Raw genomic sequence first — 24,555 nt, 5'->3', positions numbered from 1 at the left:
TCCTCATTTATAGACCCCCTAAACCAAACCTAGGATGTTATATCTCAGTTTTTAGAGTTTTGTCGCTAGTAGTTATGATAGATATGATAGAATACTTATACTTGGTGACTTTAATATCCATATTGATAATGGTGCTGAATTAAAAAAATTTTTATTCAATATTTTAGTTTCACCAACATGTCTCTGGGCCTACGCACACACACACCAGATTTGGCTTTGACCCATGGTCTTGTATTGAGCCCTTTTTTGAAGGCCGTTCAGTCGCAGATCGCCTAGGTATTCATTCTGAATTAGAGCTCCTGACCACCTTTTAGAATAGCACAAAATGTGTGAGCTCTCATGTCACTTCCAAAGCGGCAGACATTTTTTAAACTTTTGACCTTCTGCAAAACCTTCTCCCGTAAGGGTGCTTGGGTCTCCGATTACAGACCCATTTGGCGCCTATAGCCTCTCTTCCACCGTAGGGCCGAACCGTTACCAGGGCCGCTCCGCGCCGTTCCCCGCTGCTCAGGACTCGTGGGAACGGTTACCGTTTCGGTTCCCATCTGTCGGGCTGCTAAAACCAGGACTAGGAAGTATCTAAGAAAAACTAGTGACGACAGCAAGTGACGCAGTGGATCAGCGCCCAGTCACAAAACTGACGTGAATGTATGTGAAACCAATCAGTGAACACCTACGTCGTTAAGCCCGCCCACCCGAACGGTTCTGCGGCACTGAGCGCGGTTGTCTAACCGTGCCGAGAAAATCGTGCTGGGCACGGTTTGTAAGCGTTCCGCGCCAAACCGTTTCCAGGTGGAAACACCATTGGAACCGTTCCTCTCCGTGCTCAGGCCCTACAGTGGAAAAGAGGCTGTTTTCACTCTGCTCTGAAGCCTAGCTCAAAACAACTGGGTTCTCCAAGCCCAGACATCAAAGGAGTAATAATTTTGCGGTAAAAAATGGGGTAATTTTTCAGTCGGATTCAAGATTTGAGAGGCACATTAGTAAGGTCACGCACGCTTGCTACTTTGAATTAATTCATACAATCATACGTGCTTTTAATACTTCTAGATTGGGCTGCCGTAACGCTTTGTAATCAGAGATAAATGGCCAGGATTTAGCTCGACTTCCCTTTGACCACAATTCAGCAGCTAGGCTATTAATGAGAACTAAACAGAGATCCCGCACAACTCCAGTCTAGTCCTCCCTACACTGACTTCCCATAGTATTTTGAATTGATTTTGAAATTCTAATGATGACTTTTAAAACTCCACGCGGCTTAGCCCCTGACTACATCATCAAACTTTTAGAACCCTACAAGCCAGGGAAGCAGCTCAGATACGCTGATGAGGGCCTCTTTAATGTTGCACAGCTCCGAAGTGGCATGGTTAAAAACAGAAAGAGAATGAGCTTTCAGTGTACGGGCTCCTGCACTGTGAAACGCTTTACCAAACATGCACCAGCAATACCGAAGTTTAAGTCTCTTTTAAAGACACATTATTTTAGACTTGTCTTGAACTAATTTTATTCGTTTTTAATTGTTTTATTTTTTTATATGTTGTCTTTTCAGTACTGTATATTTTTCCATACTTTTATTGTAAATTATTTTGCCATGTCTCATTTGTACCTTTCACTATGTTTTTAACTGTATTTGCAGCTTTTGGAAAGAGCATTGAGTGCACAGCATGAAAAACTTGAAATGTAGTCATTATTTATTTATTTATTTTATTATTTTATTTATGTTCACACTAATAAAGACTGCCGCAAAAACAAAGCGGAAGCATGCTTTTGCGTTTGATGAATAATATATTAGGTTCACCACCAATTACACAATTACACCCTTAAACACCAGAAGGACAGAAGGAGTACACAGGCCCATTATATATTCTTCTGACCCTCCGCCTCATTCTGTGATGTGTTGCGATTTCAGTCTGAACTAAATAGCAACGGCATGTTTATATTGCCGCATAACATTTCTTTAACTTTGTGATAAATAAGAGGAAGCCGTGTGGTTTCCGGCTTAGAGATTGGGTTTCAGTAACACCACAGCCAAGGGGACAGAATGTTCGTGCTAACGAAAGACCAACGCAAAAAAAAACAACCTGCGATACGGTCACTGCCAAACCTGCATCTAAACCACATCTAAAACATTGAAATATATTTTTCCAAAAATGAATCCAGTAAATTAGCATGTGATAAGGGACAAGGAACAAAAGTACTTAGACATGGCAGTTTGTGAATCTTAAGATGGAGGGAGGCAGTCTATATATTATTATTCATAGTGAAACACCATCCATTTTGTGAATCCAGGTATCGTTAAATTTAATGCACAAACAAACACAAGTGTTATGTGTTTTCTTTACAAAACCTACTTTGTATTTATATGTAGTTCTTATGTTAATAATTAAGGACAGATGTGGACTGAAGGCAGGTTTGAGGCTTTCTAATTTGGATTCGAATTAATCGGTAGGGAGAACAGAGTACACTTGTGACTCACGTCAAGATACCGATAAAGGTGCCAAATACGAAAGAAGAGACAGACAGACGGACAGATGGACAGACGGAGACTTGGTACAGGTGCTTTCGGAGCTTTAGTGGGGATATGCACATAAGGAGACCGCAGTCTCAGAATGGACGGGTGCAGGGAATGAGGCAACAGACTCAAACAAAAAAGTACAGATGGGGAGCAAGAAAGACAAAAATAATGAAAACAGAAGTGATCGGCAACAGCGACAAAAACGCACGAAGGAAACACGATGGAGCCGATCTTCAGTTTTCATTCAGGGCTGCGGGGCTTGAGTTAGCCTGGGAGAGGGGGAGAGAGAGAGAGAGAGAGAAGGGAGGAGAGGCAGAAAGAGAAGGGAGGAGAGGGGGAGAGAGGGAGAGAGAAGGGAGGAGAGGCAGAAAGAGAAGGGAGGAGAGGGGGAGGAAATAAAGGTGGAGAGGGGGACAGAGAAGGGAGGAGAGAGGGGAAGAGAGAGTGAAGGGAGGGGAGAGAGAGGAAAGAGAAATGGAGAGGGAGAGAGAGAAGGGAGGAGAGGGGATTGAGAGGGAGAAAGAGAGAGGGAGAGAGTGAATATATTGTTTACTCATCACAGACAGGGCAACACTGCACTTGAACACAGTATGATTTTTAAACCAGAAGAAGGGGCAGGATGAGGAATCCCACACTCACTCACCGTTCAGACCATTATCCAAGAACTCGTTCATCTCAAATTTGCCGCTTTTCGCCGCTGCAGACAGAAGCAAACGATCAAAAAATCATCATTCCTGCAAATCTGACATTAATGTTTCCCTCAAAATTTGTGTCGCAGTCAACTGAAATTAATGACACCACTTGTGTGTATAAACGCTCAGTAAATGTTTGGCCTTGTGTGACGGGAGAGATTCATCATTTTGAGGTTTCGATACGTAGGAACTTGTGAATGAAGTAAAATGTAAACTTCATGTTCATGAAAATCGGAGTACCTGGTGTGTGTAGAGAATGTGTAACGAAGCTGAGCGTGCTGGGGTTTATCTACAGGCACACAGAGCCAAACCGGCTGCACTCCGCAAACTGCCTGAGCAGGACGGCAAAATCTAAAAACACGGACAGAGGTGAGCGACAGACATTAAGAGGAGAAAGGGATTAAAAAGAGACGTTGCAAATAACGAGGAGACAGAAAGACACACGGCCCCTGCAGTCAGGCATAAAGAAACAGGAACCACAGTGGAACACGCAGGAAACGGGAAGTAAATGATGAAATATCCCTTCCTCTCCACACAGCTGCTGTAAAGCCCTGCGTCAGACTGTGTCCCTGCCAGTCTCTGTTACACCATGCGTTTGGGTGCAGGTTCCCCTCAGGGGTTGAGTGACAGTGGCTGTCCATGGTAACCGTTACTAACGTGGTCTTGCTACACCGTCTGAGTCACAGCACTGCTGTTTTTACTCACTGTGTGTCCATGTTGTAATCGCGGCCAGTGTGTGTGAAGGCCTGAGTGTGACTCTCGCGTTCCTAGGGTGTGTGATGCTAACGCGCGGTCCATGTGTGTGAGCATGTTACTGCACGGGCAGCAGTGTAGTATAATGGGTAAGGAATTGCCGGTGTACCCTTGAGCAAGGCACTTAACCTGCGTTGCTACAGTACATATCCAGCTGTATAAATGGATGCTACATAAAACGTTGCGTAAGTCGCTCTGGATAAGACGTCCGTAATGTAATGTAATGCATCCTAGCATGTGTGACGCTGACGCGCGGTGCTACTGTCGCATCCTAGCATGTGTGACGCTAACGCGTGGTGCTACTGTCGCATCCTAGCACGTGTGACGCTAACGCGCGGTACACACTGTCGCATCCTAGCACGTGTGACGCTAACGCGCGGTACTACTGTCGCATCCTAGCACGTGTGACGCTAACGCGCGGTGCTACTGTCGCATCCTAGCACGTGTGCGTGCACTGTCGCTCTAGCAGTGACTGCGCGGTGCTACTGTCGCATCCTAGCATGTGTGACGCTAACGCGCGGTGCTACTGTCGCATCCTAGCACGTGTGACGCTAACGCGCGGTGCTACTGTCGCATCCTAGCACGTGTGACGCTAACGCGCGGTGCTACTGTCGCATCCTAGCATGTGTGACGCTAACAGCACGGTGACTACTGTTCGCATCCTAGCATGTGTGAGCTAACGCGCGGTGCTACTGTGCATCCTAGCATGTGTGACGCTAACGCGCGGTGCTACTGTCGCATCCTAGCATGTGTGACGCTAACGCCGGTGCTACTGTCGCATCCTAGCACGTGTGACGCTAACGCGCGGTGCTACTGTCGCATCCTAGCACGTGTGACGCTAACGCGCGGTGCTACTGTCGCATCCTAGCATGTGTGACGCTAACGCGCGGTGCTACTGTCGCATCCTAGCACGTGTGACGCTAACGCGCGGTGCTACTGTCGCATCCTAGCACGTGTGACGCTAACGCGCGGCCCATGCATGTGTGCCGGTTAATGTCTCGCCCTAGCGTGTGCAACGTTACCTGCTGGTGGGACTCCAGCACCCAGGTACGCTCCTTCCCCTGAAACACACAGATAGAGGCGCACAGCTTGAGTCTGCTTTCACGTCAGACCTGCTGTAAACGCGGAGTCGTCCGCTCGCTGAGAGAGCGACCCGCGCGTTCAATGCACGACAGATCATTTCTGGCTACAGTTCACCGGTGGATTTTTCCCAGGCGGAGCCTGTGCACCACACGGAAATCCAGCCGCGCGAGTCGCCGATGAGGTCTCCTCAGCACAAGGACATTGCGTGTTGCGTTTAGTTATATACAGACGCTCAACAACAAATCCAAATAGCTCATTTCAAATCAACAGTGAAGTCTCTACAGCCCATCTACTTGAACAAATATCAAGGCCATTAGTTATGATTAAGAAATAATGGATTAAACGCAGACAGTCAAACATAATAGATTTAATTTTTTGTATTTAACCTTTATTTACCCAGGGTAGGTTCACTGAGCATGGATGCTCTTTTGCAGGAACGCCCTGCTTCACACTCACACACATTCACACCTGGGAGCTCCCCAGTACAACCACAATCCTCTATTGTTGGTCACTGAGCAGCTCCACTAGAGGGAGAGAACATTTTTTAGCCAATTAAATCAGGGGATGATTAGGTGGCAAGTTTTTGTGAGAGCCAGATCTGGGATTTTAGCCAGGACACTGGGAAACCGCCTACTCTTTGCGAATAGCGTCATGGGATCTTTAATGACCACAGGGAGTCAGGACCTCGGTTTAACGTCTCATCCGAAAGACGGCATCTCTTACAGCACAGTGTCCCCGTCACTGCACTGGGGCATTGGGGTCTATGTGACCAGAGGGAAGATTGCCCCCTGCTGGCCCACCAACACCACTTCCAGCACCAACTCAGTATCCCCTGGTGGTCTCCCATCCAAGTACTAACCAAGCCCACACCTGTTTCGCTTCCGCCAGTCGGCAGGAGCAGAGTGCATGGTGGTATGGCTGCTGGCATTTGGGGCAACCCAACACATAACAGCATTAATAGAAAAATATAAAAACTCTGAAGTCCTTTCTTGAACAAACTTGTTACTCAGTGATAAAATAATTTAATGCCAAGTATTTCATGTCAAAGAGATTTTTAGTATTTCTTCTTTTCAGTAAAAATCACCTGTTAAAAATATTTGTCACTGGAAGACAGTGCATTATTGATGCATAAGCATAAATATTGCTGAAAGAAAAAAAATTTGGTTGAACACGCATGAGCCACAGTGTGTGATTTGACATGCAGTAGTGCATGACTAGTAAAACATGATCTCGTGTTTGCTCAGGCACAATGCTCAGAAGCATGCACAAACACACACACGCACACTGCCACACGCAATTACACGGAAACATGCACACAATCACATGGAAAAACACACAGCTACCCACCCACAGGCACACACACACAATCACACCCACAGAAACAAAGGTGTTATATTGAGTCTTTAAATGAAAGTGAAACACTGAATTGAAAATGTTGTCGGGCTAACTTTATGTTTGAGTTTAAGAGAAATTAAATTCATTCTGTTTGATTAATTTTCCCAGTATGGTGTTTTCAGAATAACTCAGATAGTCAGTTAGGAATTTCTCCTCACCAAAATAGTGGCACACCAGGCCCAGTAAAATTTCACAGACATAAAAGCATTAGTACAAACTGTGAGAGCACATACACACACCAGTGTTTCCTGTGAAATTGATCTCTCGGTGTGGTGGTGGGTGTCCGAAGGGGGGGTGAGGGGTGGGGGGGGGGGGGGTTGGTGTAGCAAAGGCAAAAAAGCTCAAGACTATGAAAACATAACCTCTTGAGACTTCTTATAGGTTTTTTAAAAATATCTGAATCCATCTTTTAGCTCTGACGAGCTCTTGATACAAGGAATAGCAGTTTGCAAGAGCTAAAAAGTAGTTTTAGATGTACTTTAAAACCATAAAAGGTTTGTTAACCCTTGTATTGTTTGTAAATATTGAAGCAATATAGGCCTGCATTTTGAGTTATGGTGGGGTGAGAACAATTAAAAGAGCACATTGTTCATCTAGAAGTTCTATCTTCAAGAATAGAGGACTATATAACCAAAATTGATACTCAAGAAAAGTTGTCATCAACGAATGAGAGTTAACGCCAGTGCTTGAGATGGGCAGGAGCTGTCGGGACTTGTATTTGAGGAACCGACTCTTCTTTTGATTACCAACATTAATTTATTTTAAACAGTATGTATTTTGAGGAGTAGGTACAGGCACGTATTTTGGTCCAGTTCAAACAGTGGTTAACACTATGGTATTTTAGTAATATTTGAAGCTTCTTTTGGTCGCCGAAGAAAAAAGCGATACTTTGACAGACAGTGCGACCTTCGCGTGCTGCAAGTCTTCCAAGCGCCTCAGAAAGGAGCAAGCACGGAGCGCGCGGCCTAGGCTCTTTTTAAAAATAAATATGTGGACGTGACAGTACGGTTTTGAAAGCGCATTTAGGCAGAAATATTTAGAAAGTTTAACATTTTTAATTTATGAATTTAATATATAGGCTATATACAGTATATATAGAATTTATTATTTTATTTTTATTTTTATTTTTTTATTATGGTGTGGCGGAAAGGATTTTGCCCTGGCGCCACGCCACGGCAAAACCTTACCAGCGGAAACGTTGCACACACACACAGTCTTGAAATGACTGTTAAGCCAATGTAGGGAAGTTGAATTCCTCCTGCCACAAATGAGTATGAAATCACATAGTCATTCACCCCTTTTATCTATGTGGTAAGTCGGTTTGTCTTTGATGAACTTTCCAGAGTTTGTGCAGTAAAACTGCTGCTCCCTTTGTCTGGACAGGCTGTCGTAATGACTCACCATATTTATTAGCAGCAGCATCCAATCCCAGTCCAGCAGCCAGCCCACCTGTAGCAGAAGAATGAGAGCTGCATCACCAATGGAAAACGATTGTCACATATTTTGTGCTTCCTAAACACGTGTGAAATACCAAACACTCATTCTGAGATCTTTGTAAACTCATTTACAGAAGCCTGCAGTAGATTTTTTTATGTCTGTGTTTATCAGTATTTAACCAGGTCTCTAAGCCCTGTGTTAATCAGTATTTACCTAGGACTATCAGCTCTGTGTTTATCAGTATTTACCCAGGTCTCTAAGCCCTGCGTTTATCAGTATTTAACCAGGTCTCTAAGCCCTGTGTTTATCAGTATTTAACCAGGTCTCTAAGCCCTGTGTTTATCAGTATTTACCCAGGTCTCTCAGTCCTGCGTTTATCAGTATTTAAACAGGTCTCTAAGCCCTGTGTTAATCAGTATTTGCCCAGGACTATCAGCCCTGCGTTTATCAGCATTTAACCAGGTCTCTCAGCCCTGTGTTTATCAGTATTTAACCAGGTCTCTAAGCCCTGTGTTTATCAGTATTTAACCAGGTCTCTAAGCCCTGTGTTTATCAGTATTTAACCAGGTCTCTAAGCCCTGTGTTTATCAGTATTTACCCAGGTCTCTCAGCCCTGCGTTTATCAGCATTTACCCAGGCCTCTAAGCACTGCGTTTATCAGTATTTACCCAGGTCTCTGAGGTCTGCATTTATCAGTATTTACCCAGGTCTCTCAGCCCTGCGTTTATCAGTATTTACCCAGGTCTCTGAGCTCTGCATTTATCAGTATTTACCCAGGTCTCTCAGTCCTGCGTTTATCAGTATTTACCCAGGACTATCAGCTCTGTGTTTATCAGTATTTACCCAGGTCTCTAAGCACTGCGTTTATCAGTATTTACCCAGGTCTCTAAGCCCTGCGTTTATCAGTATTTACCCAGGTCTCTCAGTCCTGCGTTTAGCAGTATTTACCCAGGTCTCTCAGCCCTGCGTTTAGCAGTATTTACCCAGGTCTCTCAGCCCTGCGTTTATCAGTATTTACCCAGGTCTCTCAGCTCTGCGTTTATCAGTATTTACCCAGGTCTCTCAGCTCTGCATTTATCAGTATTTACCCAGGTCTCTAAGCACTGCTTTTATCAGTATTTACCCAGGTCTCTCAGCTCTGCATTTATCAGTATTTACCCAGGTTCTCCTGATTCCCCAGGGCTGTGGATTGGAAGGCCTGCCCTACATAGGGCATGGCCCCCTCGCCCAAACTGTCAGCCTTGACCTTGGCCCCAAGCCCGGCAGGAATCATAGGCTGGCCCCCGTAGGACAGCTGACTAGCACCAGCGACAGGACCAACACCAGCACCCACTGAATGGATTTACCAAAAAAGAGAGACAATGACGGATGTAAGTCAAAACACCCCTTTTATGTTTTCCACCTTTTTGTCCCTCGTTTCTCACCGTATTCCCCTGATTTACCATTTGGTTCGAGAGCCCCAAGGGCTCCCAGGATCAGTACTGGACTACCATAGGCCCTAGCCCCAACCTGGCGGAAAAACAAATTGGGGTAAACTCTCAAGTTGCTGTGTTCAGTACTAACTCTATCCCTCAACACCTTTTAGCCCAAGCGGCCAAAACTGCACTGTGTTTTTTAAGCTAACTTCCTTGTCTTGTTGAGAGACATTGCTCTCTAGCATCAGTGTGGTTTGCACCAGCGTAGGTGTTTCAGCCACCTGTTTTAATGTAGGTCAGTGGTAACAATTTGTCGTACGTCGCTCTGGATAAGAGCGTCTGCCAAATGCCTGTAATGTGACAATACAGACAAAACATGAAGTCAATCATTTTTTGCCACAAGAAAAAGTAGTCACAATAGGTGTTTTTTCTTCGTCAAAAGTGTCCCCATATGCCAATTTGTTAAGTTATCGTGCTATTTGGACAAGACGGTAATATTTTGTAGATGAATCAGGGACAGTCTGCATCACTTCCGAGTGACCCGTATCTCATGCGCTTAGTGGATGAGCAGACTTCATGTCCCTACTGCGCATTCTCTGGCTCTAATTTGTACAACATGGTGGTGCCCACAAACTACACCTCCCAGGCTTCAAAACCCCTTTCACCAAGCCCATGAAGATAACAGGTGATGCCACAGTGACTTTGTCCAGGCTATGGTTCAGCCCCAGTGTTAAGCTAAAGGGATGTGCTGCTATGGCTAGGAACTGGTTCATTTTTAAGGTCCATCGCTAAAATAAACAGATTAGCCCCTGAAGTTATGACCTGGTTCGGTAAGGTCCATCGCTAAGATGAACAGATTAGCCCCTGAAGTTATGACCTGGTTCGGTAAGGCCCATCGCTAAGATAAACATATTAACCCCTGAGATTATGACCTGGTTCAGTAAGGACCATTGCTAAACTAAACAAGGTTATGACCTGGTTCAGTACGGTCCATCGCTAAGATAAACGGATTAGCCCCTGAGGTTATGACCTGGTTCAGTAAGGACCATTGCTAAACTAAACGAGTTAACCCCTGAGGTTATGACCTGGTTCAGTAAGATTCATCGCTGGTTTGACAGCTTACCTGCACCCTTCCCTGCCTTCGCAGCCAGTCCAGCACCATCAGCTAAAACCGCAGGGAGGCCCAACCCTGAAACACAATCATAATCGCACCTTTTATTATTAACCAAGACAACAATAACCAGGTGAATCACTGTGAAAGCACACCTACCAGCACCATAGCTGTTTCCACCCATGTAGCCATTTCCGTAGCCTGGGGAAAAGGACAGGTGTAGAAACAGGAAACAAAGAACAATATCATCACATCACAGGAAGAATGAGACAGGCCTAAAGCAGAGACTCCTTATAGGTTGGCCTGGATTTCCAAGAATGGGGAACTGGCCCTAACCTGAATCAGTGGGAATTCAGTTGATGTGGTAGTCAGAGCCAAGATGGCAGTGTACCAATCTGTGCATGCTGGCATTGCTTACAGTGGATGTGGCAGTTTGAGCCAAGATGGCGACGTACCAGTCCGTGCATGCTAGCATTACCTGCTCCGTAACCATTGGCGAGTCCTGCTCCAGGATACCCAGCAGCCCCAGCACCGTAACCTGAGGAGGGCGGGAGGACAGGACAGCACTGTCAGCACGCAGCGCTCCCTTTGGACCTTTGCCGCATCACCAACAGCTCCATTCTATCACCCACTCAGGGAGGCCTTCCGCTGACTGCAAGCAGGCACACTGGACAGTGCCCCTGGGCCGTGAAGCGTAACGTTAAATCATTTTGTTCCCAAATCGATTAAGGCAGGTGAAGATGGAGAGCGCTCATCCACACAGGGTGATCACACCAGGCGTTGAGGATGCATTCTGGAGCTCAAAGACACATGCGATAATGAATGTCTGGAATTCAAAGACGCACATGCAGTAATGACTGTCTGGAACTGAAAGACGCATGTGATAATGAATGTCTGGAGCTGAAAGACACATGCGATAATGAATGTCTGGAATCCAAAGACACATAGGATAATGAATGTCTGGAATTCAAAGGCACATAGAATAATGAATGTCTGGAACTCAAAGACACGTGCAATAATGAAGTCTGGAACTCAAAGACATGCGATAATGAAAGCGTAGAATTCAAAGACATGCGATAATGAATGTGTGGAACTCAAAGACATGCGATAATGAATGTGTGGAACTCAAAGACATGCGATAACGAATGTCACTGGCGCAAATTGGCTGGAAGTGACGCAGTGACCAGTGCATGCAGCTTGACTCAGGACACCGCGATACACTCCCAATGAGTTTACCGGGTCTGGTGGCTTTAGCGCCCCGTCCAATGGGCAACCCTGCTCCTGCTCCGTTACCTGGAGACCACAGGGTCGTTACCACACAGTGCTTAACCAACACTCTCCCAGCATGCACCTCTCTCACACTGACACAGAAGGTCTCACTCATCCGTCCAATGACAGATGAGCATGGATGAGACATGCAAACAAAAGTTTCGACCAACAAGTCGCAGCTGACAGTAATAAACATGCTATTAGTGTAAGGAAGAGACACGAGTCAGAAAATCTTTCTGCGTTGGCAGTGTCAGTTCACTGCAGGTCACAGTGCATTGCCTGAAAAATAAACCAATGAACACTTTCTGCTAAAGTCTCACAGAACACATGTGCAGTCTGACAACTGAAAGACTCTTTCCGGCTGCATGTGCACTGAAACCATTTGAACTGTCTGACCTGTGTTCCTGTTTTTCAGTCAACCACAAGTTCATTAACCAAACAGGATGGATCTTCAGACTCGTAAAAACAGACACCAGGTGTAAAGAATTAAAACTGCAAAAGTTCAGTACAGTCAAACAACCGTAGCAACCGAAGTGCTGTTGCCTATTTCTGACTAACAAGTTCCCAGTTAACTAAATGTATGGCGTAGCTATGCTATGCTGGTGATGCTAACAATGGGAGATTGCCATAAAGAGACTAAAACCGCAGGGATTAAACCTTTCATCCTCATATTACACAATAAAATAATCATGATTACCAGGCTTTATCGCCATGCCGATGGGGAATAATAACGACAATAACAATATTTCCTGTAATACACCAACTACTGTCTACTACAATGAGTACCAAAACAATACTCTATTTCCTATATACAATTTTCTATGTATAGCACACAGGAGGATCAGCACATTGATTATGTCATCAAACACAAAAGGAATAATCAAGGTGGTCATGTAGTTGATTGCCACAGACTCTGCCAGTCATCTGCATTCTATACTTAGGCACTGACTGGGAAGTCAGTCAGTTTCATTTCTGCAACTAAGGAACAGACAAAACTGAGAAGGGCACTCAAAACACAAAAAGGACTGAGACATTTAGCACACCTACAGTATAAGAACATACAAATGTATAATGAGGAGAACAGGCCATTCAGCCCATCTAGAACATAAGAACCTAAGAATACATAACAAGGAGAACGGGCCATTCAGCCCATCTAGAACATAAGAACTTAAGAACACATAATGAGGAGAACAGGCCATCGAGCACACCCAGAACATAAGAACATAAGGACACATAATAAGCAGAACAAGCCATTCATCCCATCTGGGCCCATCATTCACTGACCGACTAGACAGCACCCAGTACTGTATCAAGCCTACATGACCTGGCAATTTGCTCCACACATTGACAACTCAACGTGTAAAGAAATATGTCCTGACATTCATGCAAAATCAAGCAGGGGATAAAGCATGCCGGGCGCGATACACACCTTCACAGTCACCTAGAGAACGTGAGGCGTTTACCTGAAGGAGCGGATTCACCACCCTGTCCAATGGACGCCCCCCCTCCAGGTCCGTAACCTTTGGAACCACAAACGTATCCCAGAGAGCGACTGATAAGCTCCAAGTCACACTCCAAATATTCTCAACTCAAGACTACGCTAAACGCAAGCTGATGGGCACATTTCTATGAGACAAATTACCAGCATCTTTGCGAAAGAAAAACAGATAGTCTCTCGTTCAGGAAAGTTACAGAAGTGCTCATTTCTCTGGCTTTGGGCTTTTTTGTGTGTGTTAATTATTTAGAGCAGCTCATTTTAACCCTGTACCACTGGTTTATAATCGGCACTTTAACACACCCTAGTTCTGATCCCTGATGTACTGTACTGCACGTTTTCCATACTGGGAGCAGTCCATGTTTGGTCAGTTTTGGCTATTAACATCAGACTTGCTCAGTCATTTTTTCGAGGCCATAGAATTAAAAAAATAATTCAAATTGTGCAAAATAAGTTCAGGCACACATTTCTTTTGCAAATATATCACACAAACAAGTTTAATTTCAATGTGAACTGAAATCTATTTTAACTTTGTTTTATAATGTCTGAACAGCAGCAAGAAAGACAATCTATAATGCAAATCAGCAAGAAGAGCGCTCAGTAAATAAACGTATCATTTCATTACATCATATTCTTTATCTTTTCAGAGCTGTGCCAATCGAGTTTCAGTGTAAATATTAACAGCTCAATCAAACCAACCAAATTATAGGGCAGCTGGAAAAAAAAAAAAAGCTAGCCTACTCCAGGGTGAAAACACATCGCACAAACTCACAGATATATACCCACAGATAACTGGGCCATCTGCAAACCACAGCTCTCATCTGGAGATCAACCCTTAATGAAGCAAAAGAGGCTTACAGGGCTGCCATTTTAATGAGCATTGAGCTGAAGGAAAATTTCCATTTTATTTTATATTTAATGGACAATAAAGTTTTCTATTCTATTCTATTAAACCTGCAATCGTCAGCATTGAGGAAGACGAGCACATGCGCGCATGCAACGGGTCAGGCCTTCGTTAGTACCCAAAACGTAGGGGACACGCACTGACTGGTGCATAAATGAGATGTTAAAATGCAGTAAATGAATGCGCATGAAAGCGGACACAGATTAGGACGGGTAATGAATCATGCGGATGAAGGCGAGGAGTGTCACACACATGACTGCGGCCGTTCCCTGTGTTTGGCCGCTTCACCGGCCTGCCCATTGGAATACACAGGTCCTGCCCCTGCCATCAGCAGAGAGATGCGCCGTCAACACACTGTGTGTGTGTGTGTGTGTGTGAGAGAGAGCGTGTGTGTGTGTGTGTGTGTGTGTGTGTGTGTGAGAGAGCGTGTGTGTGTGTGAGAGAGAGAGCGTGTGTGTGTGTGTGAGAGAGAGAGAGCGTGTGTGTGTGTGTATGAGAGAGAGAGTGTGTGTGTGTGCGTGTGTGTGTGAGAGAGAGCGTGTGTGTGTGTGTGTGTGTGAGTGCGTATGTGTGTGTGTGTGCGTATGTGTGTGTGTGAGTGAGCGTGTGTGTATGTGCATGTGCTATGTGCATGCGTGTGTGTGTGTGTGCGTGTGTGCATGTACGTATGTGTGCATGTATGTGTATGTGTGTGTGTGAGAGAGAGCGTGTGTGTGTGTGCGTATGTGTGTGTGAGTGAGCGTGTGCGTATGTGTGTGTGCACGTGCATGTGTGCATGTGTGCGTGTGTGAGAGAGTGTGTCTGTGTGTGCATTATCATAGTGTACTTGTATCATCATGTATTGCTTTTAGCTGAGTAGCATTTTGTCCTTGATTGTTGTTCATTACTGTGTATAAATCTTTATTCTTAAAGGAGTACCATGGTGGTTGAACGTAACACTTCCCAGTTGTCTTCAGGCAACAACAAAACAAATGTGCATAATTTTTTTATTCTTCAGTCATTTCAATGTACTTTAAAACGTATTTTTCTAAGCCTAAATTTCCCACTATAAAAATTCACCCGAACCGTCTGGGCGTGGTAATGAGAACTGTCAGTTAGCTATGATTGACAGACCGTGCCCTGTTACCATAGCTACCCCCATGATACGCGCTCTCTTTGGGAGACTGAATTTTCACAAGCTAGCTAGCTTAGTAGTATATCAAGTATCGATAGATAGCTATGGTAAGGACGTTGACTTATATCCAATTATAATTTTTGCTATCTAGCTAGCCAAGTTAAGATAAAAGCACAACTATAACGTCCTCATAAAAGCAAACTAGCAAGCTAACGTTATCGATAACATTGCCTTATGAAAACAAACCTCCTAGCTAGCTAACGTTAGCTGGCTAGCTAAATGAATATAACCAGAAATAATCTAAAGGCACTCTAATTTAAGTGAACCTAACGTTAGTCAAATATTTGCATTGTCTGAATAGCAGGACGGTGTGTCCTGTCAGATTTCTTTACGGGGCGTGGAAATAGGAGTGGTTACTGTATTCGTGACGTAGCAAAATGACAACTTTCTCAACCGGGTGAAAATAGGACAATGAATTTAAAACGCATATTTCTCCAAAAATACAGAACAGACATATATAATACTTTGCTCATTGTGTTTCTTCAATGCCTCTTGTGAAAATAGCACATAAAACCGAGAAAGTGTGAAAATCACCATGGTACTCCTTTAATACTTAATTTTACAATGTTTCACAGTGTCTCTTGTATAAAGTGCATTGCGCACCTGCAAAAAGGGGAAAAACAGAGGCTAAACATAAGTATCATTATCATTATTACTGAGCCACCATGGAGTGATCATAAGCCTACTAGGCCTCCTCCACACCCTGTTTGAGGAGAGGGAGTGGGGGTGCAGCTGACAGAGAGAGGACGAGGAAGGACTGAATAGAAGGGACAAGCTGTTTCACCTGGAGGAGAGAGACCTGGAGAGAAGGCAGGGAAAGGACGGTAACAGAACGAGTGAAGTGCGAACATATGTACTGAGGGCGGTAAATCACCAGGAAAAACCACAGGTATCACACAGATGGCAGGAGGCCATTTTAGAAGCACACAGGTACACCCTAAACACTGCAGGCTCCACCCACAGATCAGACACACCCAATCACTGCAGGCTCCACCCACAGATCAGACACACCCAATCACTGCAGGCTCCACCCACAGATCAGACACACCCAAATACTGCAGGCTCCACCCACAGATCAGACACACCCAATCACTGCAGGCTCCACCCACAGATCAGACACACCCAATCACTGCAGGCTCCACCCACAGATCAGACACACCCAAATACTGCAGGCTCCACCCACAGATCAGACACACCCAAATACTGCAGGCTCCACCCACAGATCAGACACACCCAAATACTGCAGGCTCCACCCACAGATCAGACACACCCAAATACTGCAGGCTCCACCCAGAAAGCAGCAGCTTGTAGAGATTTTTAGCAGTTTGTAGAGATGTGTGTGTGTGTGTGTGTGTGTGGGAGGTGTGGCCCAGCGAGCTCTGATTGGCTTACCTGCGGCTCCGCCCATACCCAGTCCTGCTCCAGCATAGGTCCCAATGCCTCCATAACCTGTGGGGGGGGGGGGGGTGGGGGGGGTGGGGTGGAGGTTTAGCCCCTGGTGTGAGTCTTTGCACGCAGGCCCACTCTAGCAATGACTCAGCCAGACATGTTTAATCTGCATTAGTCTGCGGTTCAGTAACGCAGTAAACACGCCCCGCCCTGTAACTCATCCTCCACTGAAAAAACACAGAACAGGAAGCAGTAATCGCTATTTGCACTGTTCCCTATCTTTATCATTACATTCTGCATGTTAGGCCCGGCTGCTAGACACACAGATAGGCAGACACACACACACACACGTGGGAGACAGACACTATGAGGTCCATGTTGCATCACATGCAGTGTGCAGAATAGAGCAGACAGATCCATATGAACACTTACCTCCGAAGGGTTGCCCTCGGTAACCATAGGCACCACCAGCATACCCTACAAGCATAGATAAGGTTAAGTTCACACAGTAGAATACTGCATACATTTCAGCCACTGTTACTCCCTCACATACAGTACACATACACATACACACACACTCACACACGCACACACACAACTACACAAACAAGTACACACATATCTGTACTCACTCATAAACCTACTTGACTCACACCCACACACACACAAACACACACTTGCACACATGCACTCACACAAAAACACACACTCACGCATGCACGCATGCACGCACACACCACAACACACACAAGTGCACACATATCAGCACTCACTCAGAAACATTCTTGCACACACACGCACAGCCACACACACACACACACACACCTCTGGGCAGTTTCATTCCTAATCCAGCCCCGAGCCCCAGACCAGCACCTGAAATCAGAGCGGCAGAAATGACCACAGAAGCTTTTATGAGAGGAATAGCTGAAGCAGTGGCTACAGCAGACATGCTAACAATAGAACAGGACATTACCGTAACCACCGTAGCCTCCCAGGGCCCCATATCCTGGCCTCATCTGTCTGCCCAGCACTCCCCTATAGGCTCCTGGGTAACAAACAGCCAGACCAATCACACACCTTCTTACATCACTTCCTCTCTCTGCATCACCCAGTGCAATGATGAGGACTTCAATCGTAATACAAATACATACGGATGTAAGAGCCAAATCAAAAATGTACAAATATCACAGCCTGGATTAAAATGCATTGCTTTGTTCAATGATTAAGTGAATGGATTGGTGACTGTTTCAGATCCAGACAAACTGTGTGCTGCAGGTTTACCACAGACTTCAGTGCCAGGCTCGGAAGCTTCTATGGTGCTTATGGATGCAGGATTTAAATTATCATACGTGCTGGGACGCAAGGCACATTCCATATTTTTAAAGGAACTCTTAGTCATCTTAGGTAATGGGAACACAGTTCACAGCTTACCCATTCCAAGCATGGCTCCAGGATAGCGACCTGGCAGTAATAAAAACTGCATTAGAAACTGCGACGCGACAAAAATCACAACGTCAGAACGCCGATGAACAATAAAAAAACATCAAGCCTGGTGTTATGTGTCGAGCAGAGGAAGATATATTGAGAAGGAGAACTTGCAATAATGTTTTGTTAAAATGAAAACAACAACAATTTCTAACATACCTTCCATTACAGACAGAAGGGAAGCATTATCCCAATGACAACAGCAAAAATAATTTTCAGAGATTCACAATTTTAAAGGCATACTATGCAGGATTATTTTAGCCTTGCTGTGGTCTTGTATTTACAATCAAAGAAGTCTCCTCTTCCGTTTTCAACTGGCTGGATGGCTAGGGGTAACATTATTACCATGAAATGAGCGACTGTGAGCGACAGTTAGAAGGCAAATTCAATTACAGCTCAATTATGTTGAATGTATACCTTAATTAATTAAATCATGTCGAACATAATAGTGATTTTACTGTTGGGACTTTTATTCAGAAAATTTCAAAAGTCACCCTCCAGCATAGGATGTCTTTAAACAAACATGCGAAGCACAGCTTAGCTGTGTTGTGTGCTTGAGGAAAGCAGGTGCCTGGTCTTCAGATTCAACCAGGTCATAATTACACTGATTACTAACAATCCTATGGATTCCACTGGAATTCAAATAGCAAGGTTTCAAACAGCTGCTGGTCGCCAGGGAAACCCTGGGATTCCCTCCCACACCTGATTCTACATCCCCTCTGACTTACCAGCTGTCCTAGCAATCCCTCGTGTCCCAAGAGCACCCAGAGAAAGGCCGGCCCCTAAAAATCACAAGACAAATCGCCGTGGGGACCGTGAGTCCTCCTCTCCAATCCTCACTACACATGTGCCGCAGGCATAAACCGTGTTTCTGGAGCATTAGCTGTATTAGGAAAGGGGGGGGAAGGGGTGGCACTAGGATAGTGTGCTGGTTCATCACAAGGCTAACTGCTCTCCTGAGAGGTTCACAGGTGCTATGAAAGGCGGCTTACCTGCAGCCTGGGCCCTTCCAAACCCGAGCCCGGTTTCAAGGGTGGTCCCTAAAAAAGAGGACATGAGGGCATTCATGTCAGCTGTAATATCACCAGGACTCCCAGCTCCAGCCATTACATTACAGGCATTTAGCAGACACTCATTCAGAGCAACTTACACAACTTCATTTTTTATTTTATTTTTATTTTTTACATAGTATTCATTTACACAGCTGGATATATACTGAAGCAGTACAGGTTAAGTATCTTGCTCATCTCGCAGAACAGCAGTGTCCTACTTTTGGGTTGCAAGCCCAGCTCCCTAACCATTAAACTACACTGCCATCCTAGTACTGGGGGCTCCCTGTGTATGCTGGTCCGGTCCGGCCAGTAAAGGTTCTGAAAACATCTTCAAGTTCTCCCATAGTTTCATGCTTAAAAACATTTTAACACGGTGCAGGTTCGGCTCATTAACATTGAACATTTCTCCCACAGCCACGTTCACTTTCAGTGGCGAGAAATCCACACGGTCAGGAAACCACTTCGCTGGTTTCCGCTGTAGGTCCATCAGATGTAACCTCTTTCAAATGAAGTCTTTTGCTCCAGAAAGCCAAAGCTTCGCCATCAGAACCGATATGAATACAGGTGTTAAAATCAATAAGGAATTTTCATGGATATGTGAAATGTGACATAATATGGCATTAAGAGGGTAAACAGCCTTCAACAGACACTATGAGCATCCAGTTAAGAACAACTGACAGCGCGTTGCGACTGAGAGGATTGAGTTGTGGTTGGAACGAAAACAGCATGCACAAGGGCTCACCAGCTGCCTTGAAAACCTCCTGCTCTGAAGCCCATGCTCATGGAACCCGGGAAAATATTAAGCACATTTAAAATGAGCTCATAGCAGCAGCTGCCTGAGGTGAACAGATCAGATCGTGACCCAGTCGTATGAGGACAGGGTCTGTGCAAAACGACTGACTGAGTCACACTGTGCAGTTAACGCTCTCGCAGAGACACAGCTGGTGGTAAAGCGTAAGATGACGTAAAGCATACAGTGGCAACAAATTCAGCCCAAACTGACCATTTCAGAGAACCAGACCACAGAGAGAGAGAGAGAAAGCATCCATTCACAGAGAATAAAAAGGCAAAATTGACAGACTAAACTCCTCTCTCGCGATGGCCTGTCAGATTTGGAATCGCACTTCCCCCCGATGCTCGCGTCCTTTGATTTTGAGCCAGAATGGAAGTGGCAGGGGAAGCAGAATGTGATCTTATTGCCGGGTCGCACAGTCACTTGGGAGAAACCCAGTGTCGTAAGACCCGCACAGTAAGGTACTCCCAAAAAAGTCCCTTTTGACAAGGGCGTTGGAAATCTGACATGTAATAGCCAGAGTCGGTACAGGTATTAATTTTTTTTTGTATGGCTTAGTGATTTCTCCATCATTTCAGGATCAGGATGATTGTCCTACCATAGATGTTTCTGTTTCTGACGGGTAACCTAATTCAACCACTGACAGGCAGCACCATACAGCCAAACACATCCCTCAGAGTGTGTTCCTCTCCATCAGTGCATTTTAATAGGGTCAGGCTGTGTGGACACTGTCAGCAGTGTTGGGGAGTAGTTTAACAGAGTACTCTCCCCACCACTGCCTATCAGACATGTGCAATGAAGACTACTGACACTGACCAGTTGATCTGCATGGGAACTGCATTTGACAACATGCGATACCCGTGGTAATCACAAAATTAACTTAGATACAAACCTGCCAATAATATCAGTTGTGTAAATGCAAATTTTGATTGACATCTTTGAAATGTACTGATGGAAAATTAATTGCTGTGGTTTCAACATTTGCGGTATTTAATTCGCTGAGCTGCTGTAGATTGCTCATCAGTGAGAAACAGTCATCCTCCTCAGAGATAGAGAGAGAGTGAGAGAGAGAGAGAAAGAGAGAGAGAGAACGTGAGCAAGAGAGAGTGACAGGGAGAGAGAGTGAGAGAGAGAGACAGTATTTAGCAGTTAATTTAATAGTTAATAAATGTTATGTTACTGTCGTTTATGCTGTTATGGCAATATGTATTTTTAAATATGTCATGCCAATAAAGCATTTGAATTTGAAATTTGAATTTGAAAGAGAGAGAGAGAGAGAGAGAGAGAGAGAGAGAGAGAACGAGTGAGGGAGAGAAAGAGAGAACAAGTGAAGGAAAGAGAGAAAGAGAGAGAGAGAGAGAGGGAGATGCCATTTTACAATAATAAATGTGCATGTGGGGAAAAGTTTGTCTCAGAAATGAATCCAAATTGTACACATGTTCACCCAGTGTATCTGATGACTAACTGGACTCATGAAGTGAAACTACCGGAGTCTCAGTGTCCTATTAACACCATCGGCACCCCCTGCTGGTGAAATGCCTAAATTTTATGAAGAGCACAAAGCTGCAGGATTTTCAAGGTAAAAGCTGTAGGTGGCTTCAGGTTTTTGAGTGAAATACTTCGGATTTTTTGTGTGGCTTGTATAGGTTTCTGGGTGGAGGTAAATACTATCTTTTTTGAATGAAAAGCTTTAGATATCTGTTGCACTTTTGATTTCGAAATAAGATAAACATTTTGATGAGCATATTGCACCCTTTGTGAGTGATAGTAAATATCTGTCAGCATCATAACCTACTTTTCGTAAAATAAAGTAAAAACAACAACATGAATGCAGCATTCTCGTTATTATATGAATTTACCATGAAGAACATATATTTTAAGTTTAAATTACCATATTTATTGCTGTTATTGCTATTACTACAATTACTACTGCTTCTGATGATGACGATGATGACAATAATAATAATAACAAGAAAAAGAAGAAGAAGAATCTTATGGATATATTTACATATTTTATCAGCTGTTATCAGAACTTGGATGCATACCTTTTTTATTTCCACCTTTCAATTTAATAGAAAAAAATTGAAACCAAATAATAACTAACCATGAACTATTTTTAAAAGTTTATCACTCTAAAATATAAAAATCAAATCCATTTCATTGAAAATGTAAAATTATTGTTCAAACTGAGATTTTTTATAAAGAAGAATTTAATGAAACAGAGAATAATTCTGCACTGAAATCCAAGCTAGTGTCAGTTAGTTCGTGCTCTTCACTGTGACTCACCCACAGTAGATCTGTAAAAGGGTTTTCTCTTACTTTAAACAGTGACCTGACCTGTTGCTGTCTTGTGCGTGCCCCTATCCCTCCCTCCCTCCCTCCATCCCTCACAAACTCTTCCCTTACCTCCTTGCAGACAGCACTGTGCCAGCCAGAGCACCAGCCAAGCTCGCAGAAGCCCCTGTCGCAGCATGCTGGAGACAGACAGACGGACGATCAGACGGACGGTCAGACAGAGAGGCGGAGAGATGCGTGAGATGGGTAGGTCAGCACGACAAAACAAGACAGCTGCCTCTGTTTCACCATAGCTTATATATACCCTTTCCACCGCTAACCTCCCCCCCGAACAGACCAGAAACCCGCCCTGCGATTGGGCATCGTAATATTCCGGTCTGACTCCACCCTCTCACCTCTGCCCATCAGAGACAATGCACAGATACAGGGCGACTGGGCGGGTGGCTTAGCACGTTAGCGCTGTGGGGGGAGAGAGTCAGACTGTGTGCGGACACGGGGCAGTTGGGCGGGTAGGTTAGCACGTTAGCGCTGTAGGGAGAGAGACAGACTGTGCAGGTACAGGCTGATTGGGTCTGTACGTTAGCACGTTAGCACTGCGCCATCAGCACACCACCTGGATACTTATCATCGGTATCATACCGATATCAATGGTTGCAGGGAATACAACAATAACAATAACTTATTACATGATGCATAAATAGCTTTAGACAAAAAAGCCATACATAAAACAAAGAAATAAAACAAAATAAAGACAAGAAACATTGAGTACAACAGTGAAATTGGTTAAATAAGGGAAACCAAACACCACCTGAAGTGGAAACCGAACAAACCAGGCAGTGATGGCAGCCTTTTGCCGGGTCGGGTGCAGTGAGGCTGGGGCGGGGCGGGGCGGGCCGGGGGGGGGGAACCCACTCGGTGCTAGTGGGGCCCAGCCAATGCAGTATTCTATCACCCCAAACAGGCAGTGGGGCAAGTCTTACTTCAATCTTAGCCTCCAAACATGTTTTCGCCCAGGTGGCCTTTTGCAGAGAGGCATATTGACATATTAACGGATGACAGATACAGAGTTTCAAATGCCAGAAGAGAGAAATGCAAAATGCCCAAGAATACCTATGAGATTTGCAAGAAAGCGATTATTTATTATCACCAACTGATTTCTCTAATGACCCCTTTCGGCTACCCTAAAACATTCAATACAAAAAAAATACGAGCATTACAATTTAGTCTCACAAATATATCAGCCAAGTCACATATTAACACGGTCATAACACATCCCGTAATACACTAAAGACGAGACCGGAAAATATGGGAACATGCCTGTGGAACTGGTTTTAACAAAGAAAGACTTAAATTCACAATTGCGAAGGCACACTATACAAAGAGACTCATACACAAACCTCTGTCAAAACAACGTGATTAATACGCTAAATGAGTGACATGATGACATCACCAGCTGGTGCAACTTCACATGTCAGCCAAGAAAAAGGAAGTAGGGAACACAAGACAGAAAGAAAGGACCAGCAGGTTGAAGCCAAAGAGAGAAATTAAACACAGGACAGAAAAAGCCCCTTGCCAAATCTCGCACCACCCCCCCCCCCCATCCCCCCACCCCCATTCAACCAGAACCTCCGCCCATCCTGACTGTATAATATTTTGGTACAAATTGAGTTAGGAAATTTATATGAGCAAAACAAAAACAACAAATAAATGATACATGAGGAGAAATGAAACTGGAAATGTGAAAAAGGAAATTTGCAGGTTTGCTAAATTACTTCCAGCCTCGCCCAACAGGTAAATATACAAACCTGGAACATTAATAATGTCGTTTAATTCTCACTCTACTAGCAGCAAATATCCCCATTAAGTAAATGACAGCGTGTTCCTGTGAGGACAAGGCAGGAATTCAATGATGTCCCTCCAGAAATAAAGATCTTGTCCACTAACAGTTTGTGTAATAGGTGAATGTACAGAGAAGTCCTGTGCAGCCAAACCTAAGCTATTCCCTCAGGTTTTGACCCTGGGTCTTCAATCACATATGCTTGACTGACATCTGACTGCCCCTGACACACACACACACACACACAGACACACACACACAAACACACAAACACATTCCTATTTCCGTTTCAGACTGCAGGAGGGAACAGGAGAACCCTATGTGGATACACTGAAGTTCCCCTTAAATTCAGCTCTGGTAAGCCTTATACTTATCTTACATCTTACTACAGACAAAGCCTTATTACAACAGCCAAATTTGTTTGAATGCAGACAGATCCTTGCTGCTGCAGACTTGTCCCA

At 44.5% G+C, this 24,555-nt stretch overlaps 1 protein-coding gene across 2 annotated transcripts; it reads right to left on the bottom strand.

Moving 5' to 3' along the window:
* Positions 1-2,551: 2,551 nt before the first annotated feature.
* Positions 2,552-22,538, bottom strand: LOC135243761 (uncharacterized). 2 transcript variants are annotated; one of them, XM_064315782.1, is made up of 16 exons: positions 22,369-22,538; positions 19,110-19,157; positions 18,846-18,899; positions 18,064-18,093; positions 17,606-17,677; positions 17,458-17,505; positions 17,065-17,109; positions 16,636-16,692; positions 10,880-10,939; positions 10,561-10,602; positions 10,414-10,479; positions 9,034-9,207; positions 7,840-7,887; positions 4,983-5,021; positions 3,159-3,212; positions 2,552-2,784 (listed from the first exon to the last, which is right to left on the bottom strand). In XM_064315782.1, the coding sequence occupies exons 1-16, from the start codon at positions 22,433-22,435 to the stop codon at positions 2,780-2,782; spliced, it is 909 nt and encodes a 302-aa protein (XP_064171852.1). In that variant the 5' UTR covers positions 22,436-22,538; the 3' UTR covers positions 2,552-2,779. The 2 variants fall into 2 exon arrangements, with proteins under 2 accessions (XP_064171852.1, XP_064171853.1); XM_064315783.1 differs by lacking the exon at positions 9,034-9,207 and having other exon boundaries at positions 22,369-22,537.
* Positions 22,539-24,555: the final 2,017 nt, after the last annotated feature.

Source organism: Anguilla rostrata, chromosome 17, assembly GCF_018555375.3.
Source record: "Anguilla rostrata isolate EN2019 chromosome 17, ASM1855537v3, whole genome shotgun sequence".
NCBI lineage: Eukaryota > Metazoa > Chordata > Actinopteri > Anguilliformes > Anguillidae > Anguilla > Anguilla rostrata.
This window is presented reverse-complemented; position numbering and strand designations above follow the sequence as displayed.

Bases quoted from the DNA above. Each gene is read 5' to 3' on its own strand.
- LOC135243761 (XM_064315782.1), bottom strand. From the start codon at position 22,435: ATGCTGCGACAGGGGCTTCTGCGAGCTTGGCTGGTGCTCTGGCTGGCA. The intron at 10,940-16,635 runs GTAAGCCAATCA...CGCCCTCCTCAG, and splicing joins GGGTATGGGCGGAGCCGCAG to GTTACGGTGCTGGGGCTGCT. The intron at 10,603-10,879 runs GTAATGCTAGCA...CCTTTTCCCCAG, and splicing joins CGCCAATGGTTACGGAGCAG to GCTACGGAAATGGCTACATG.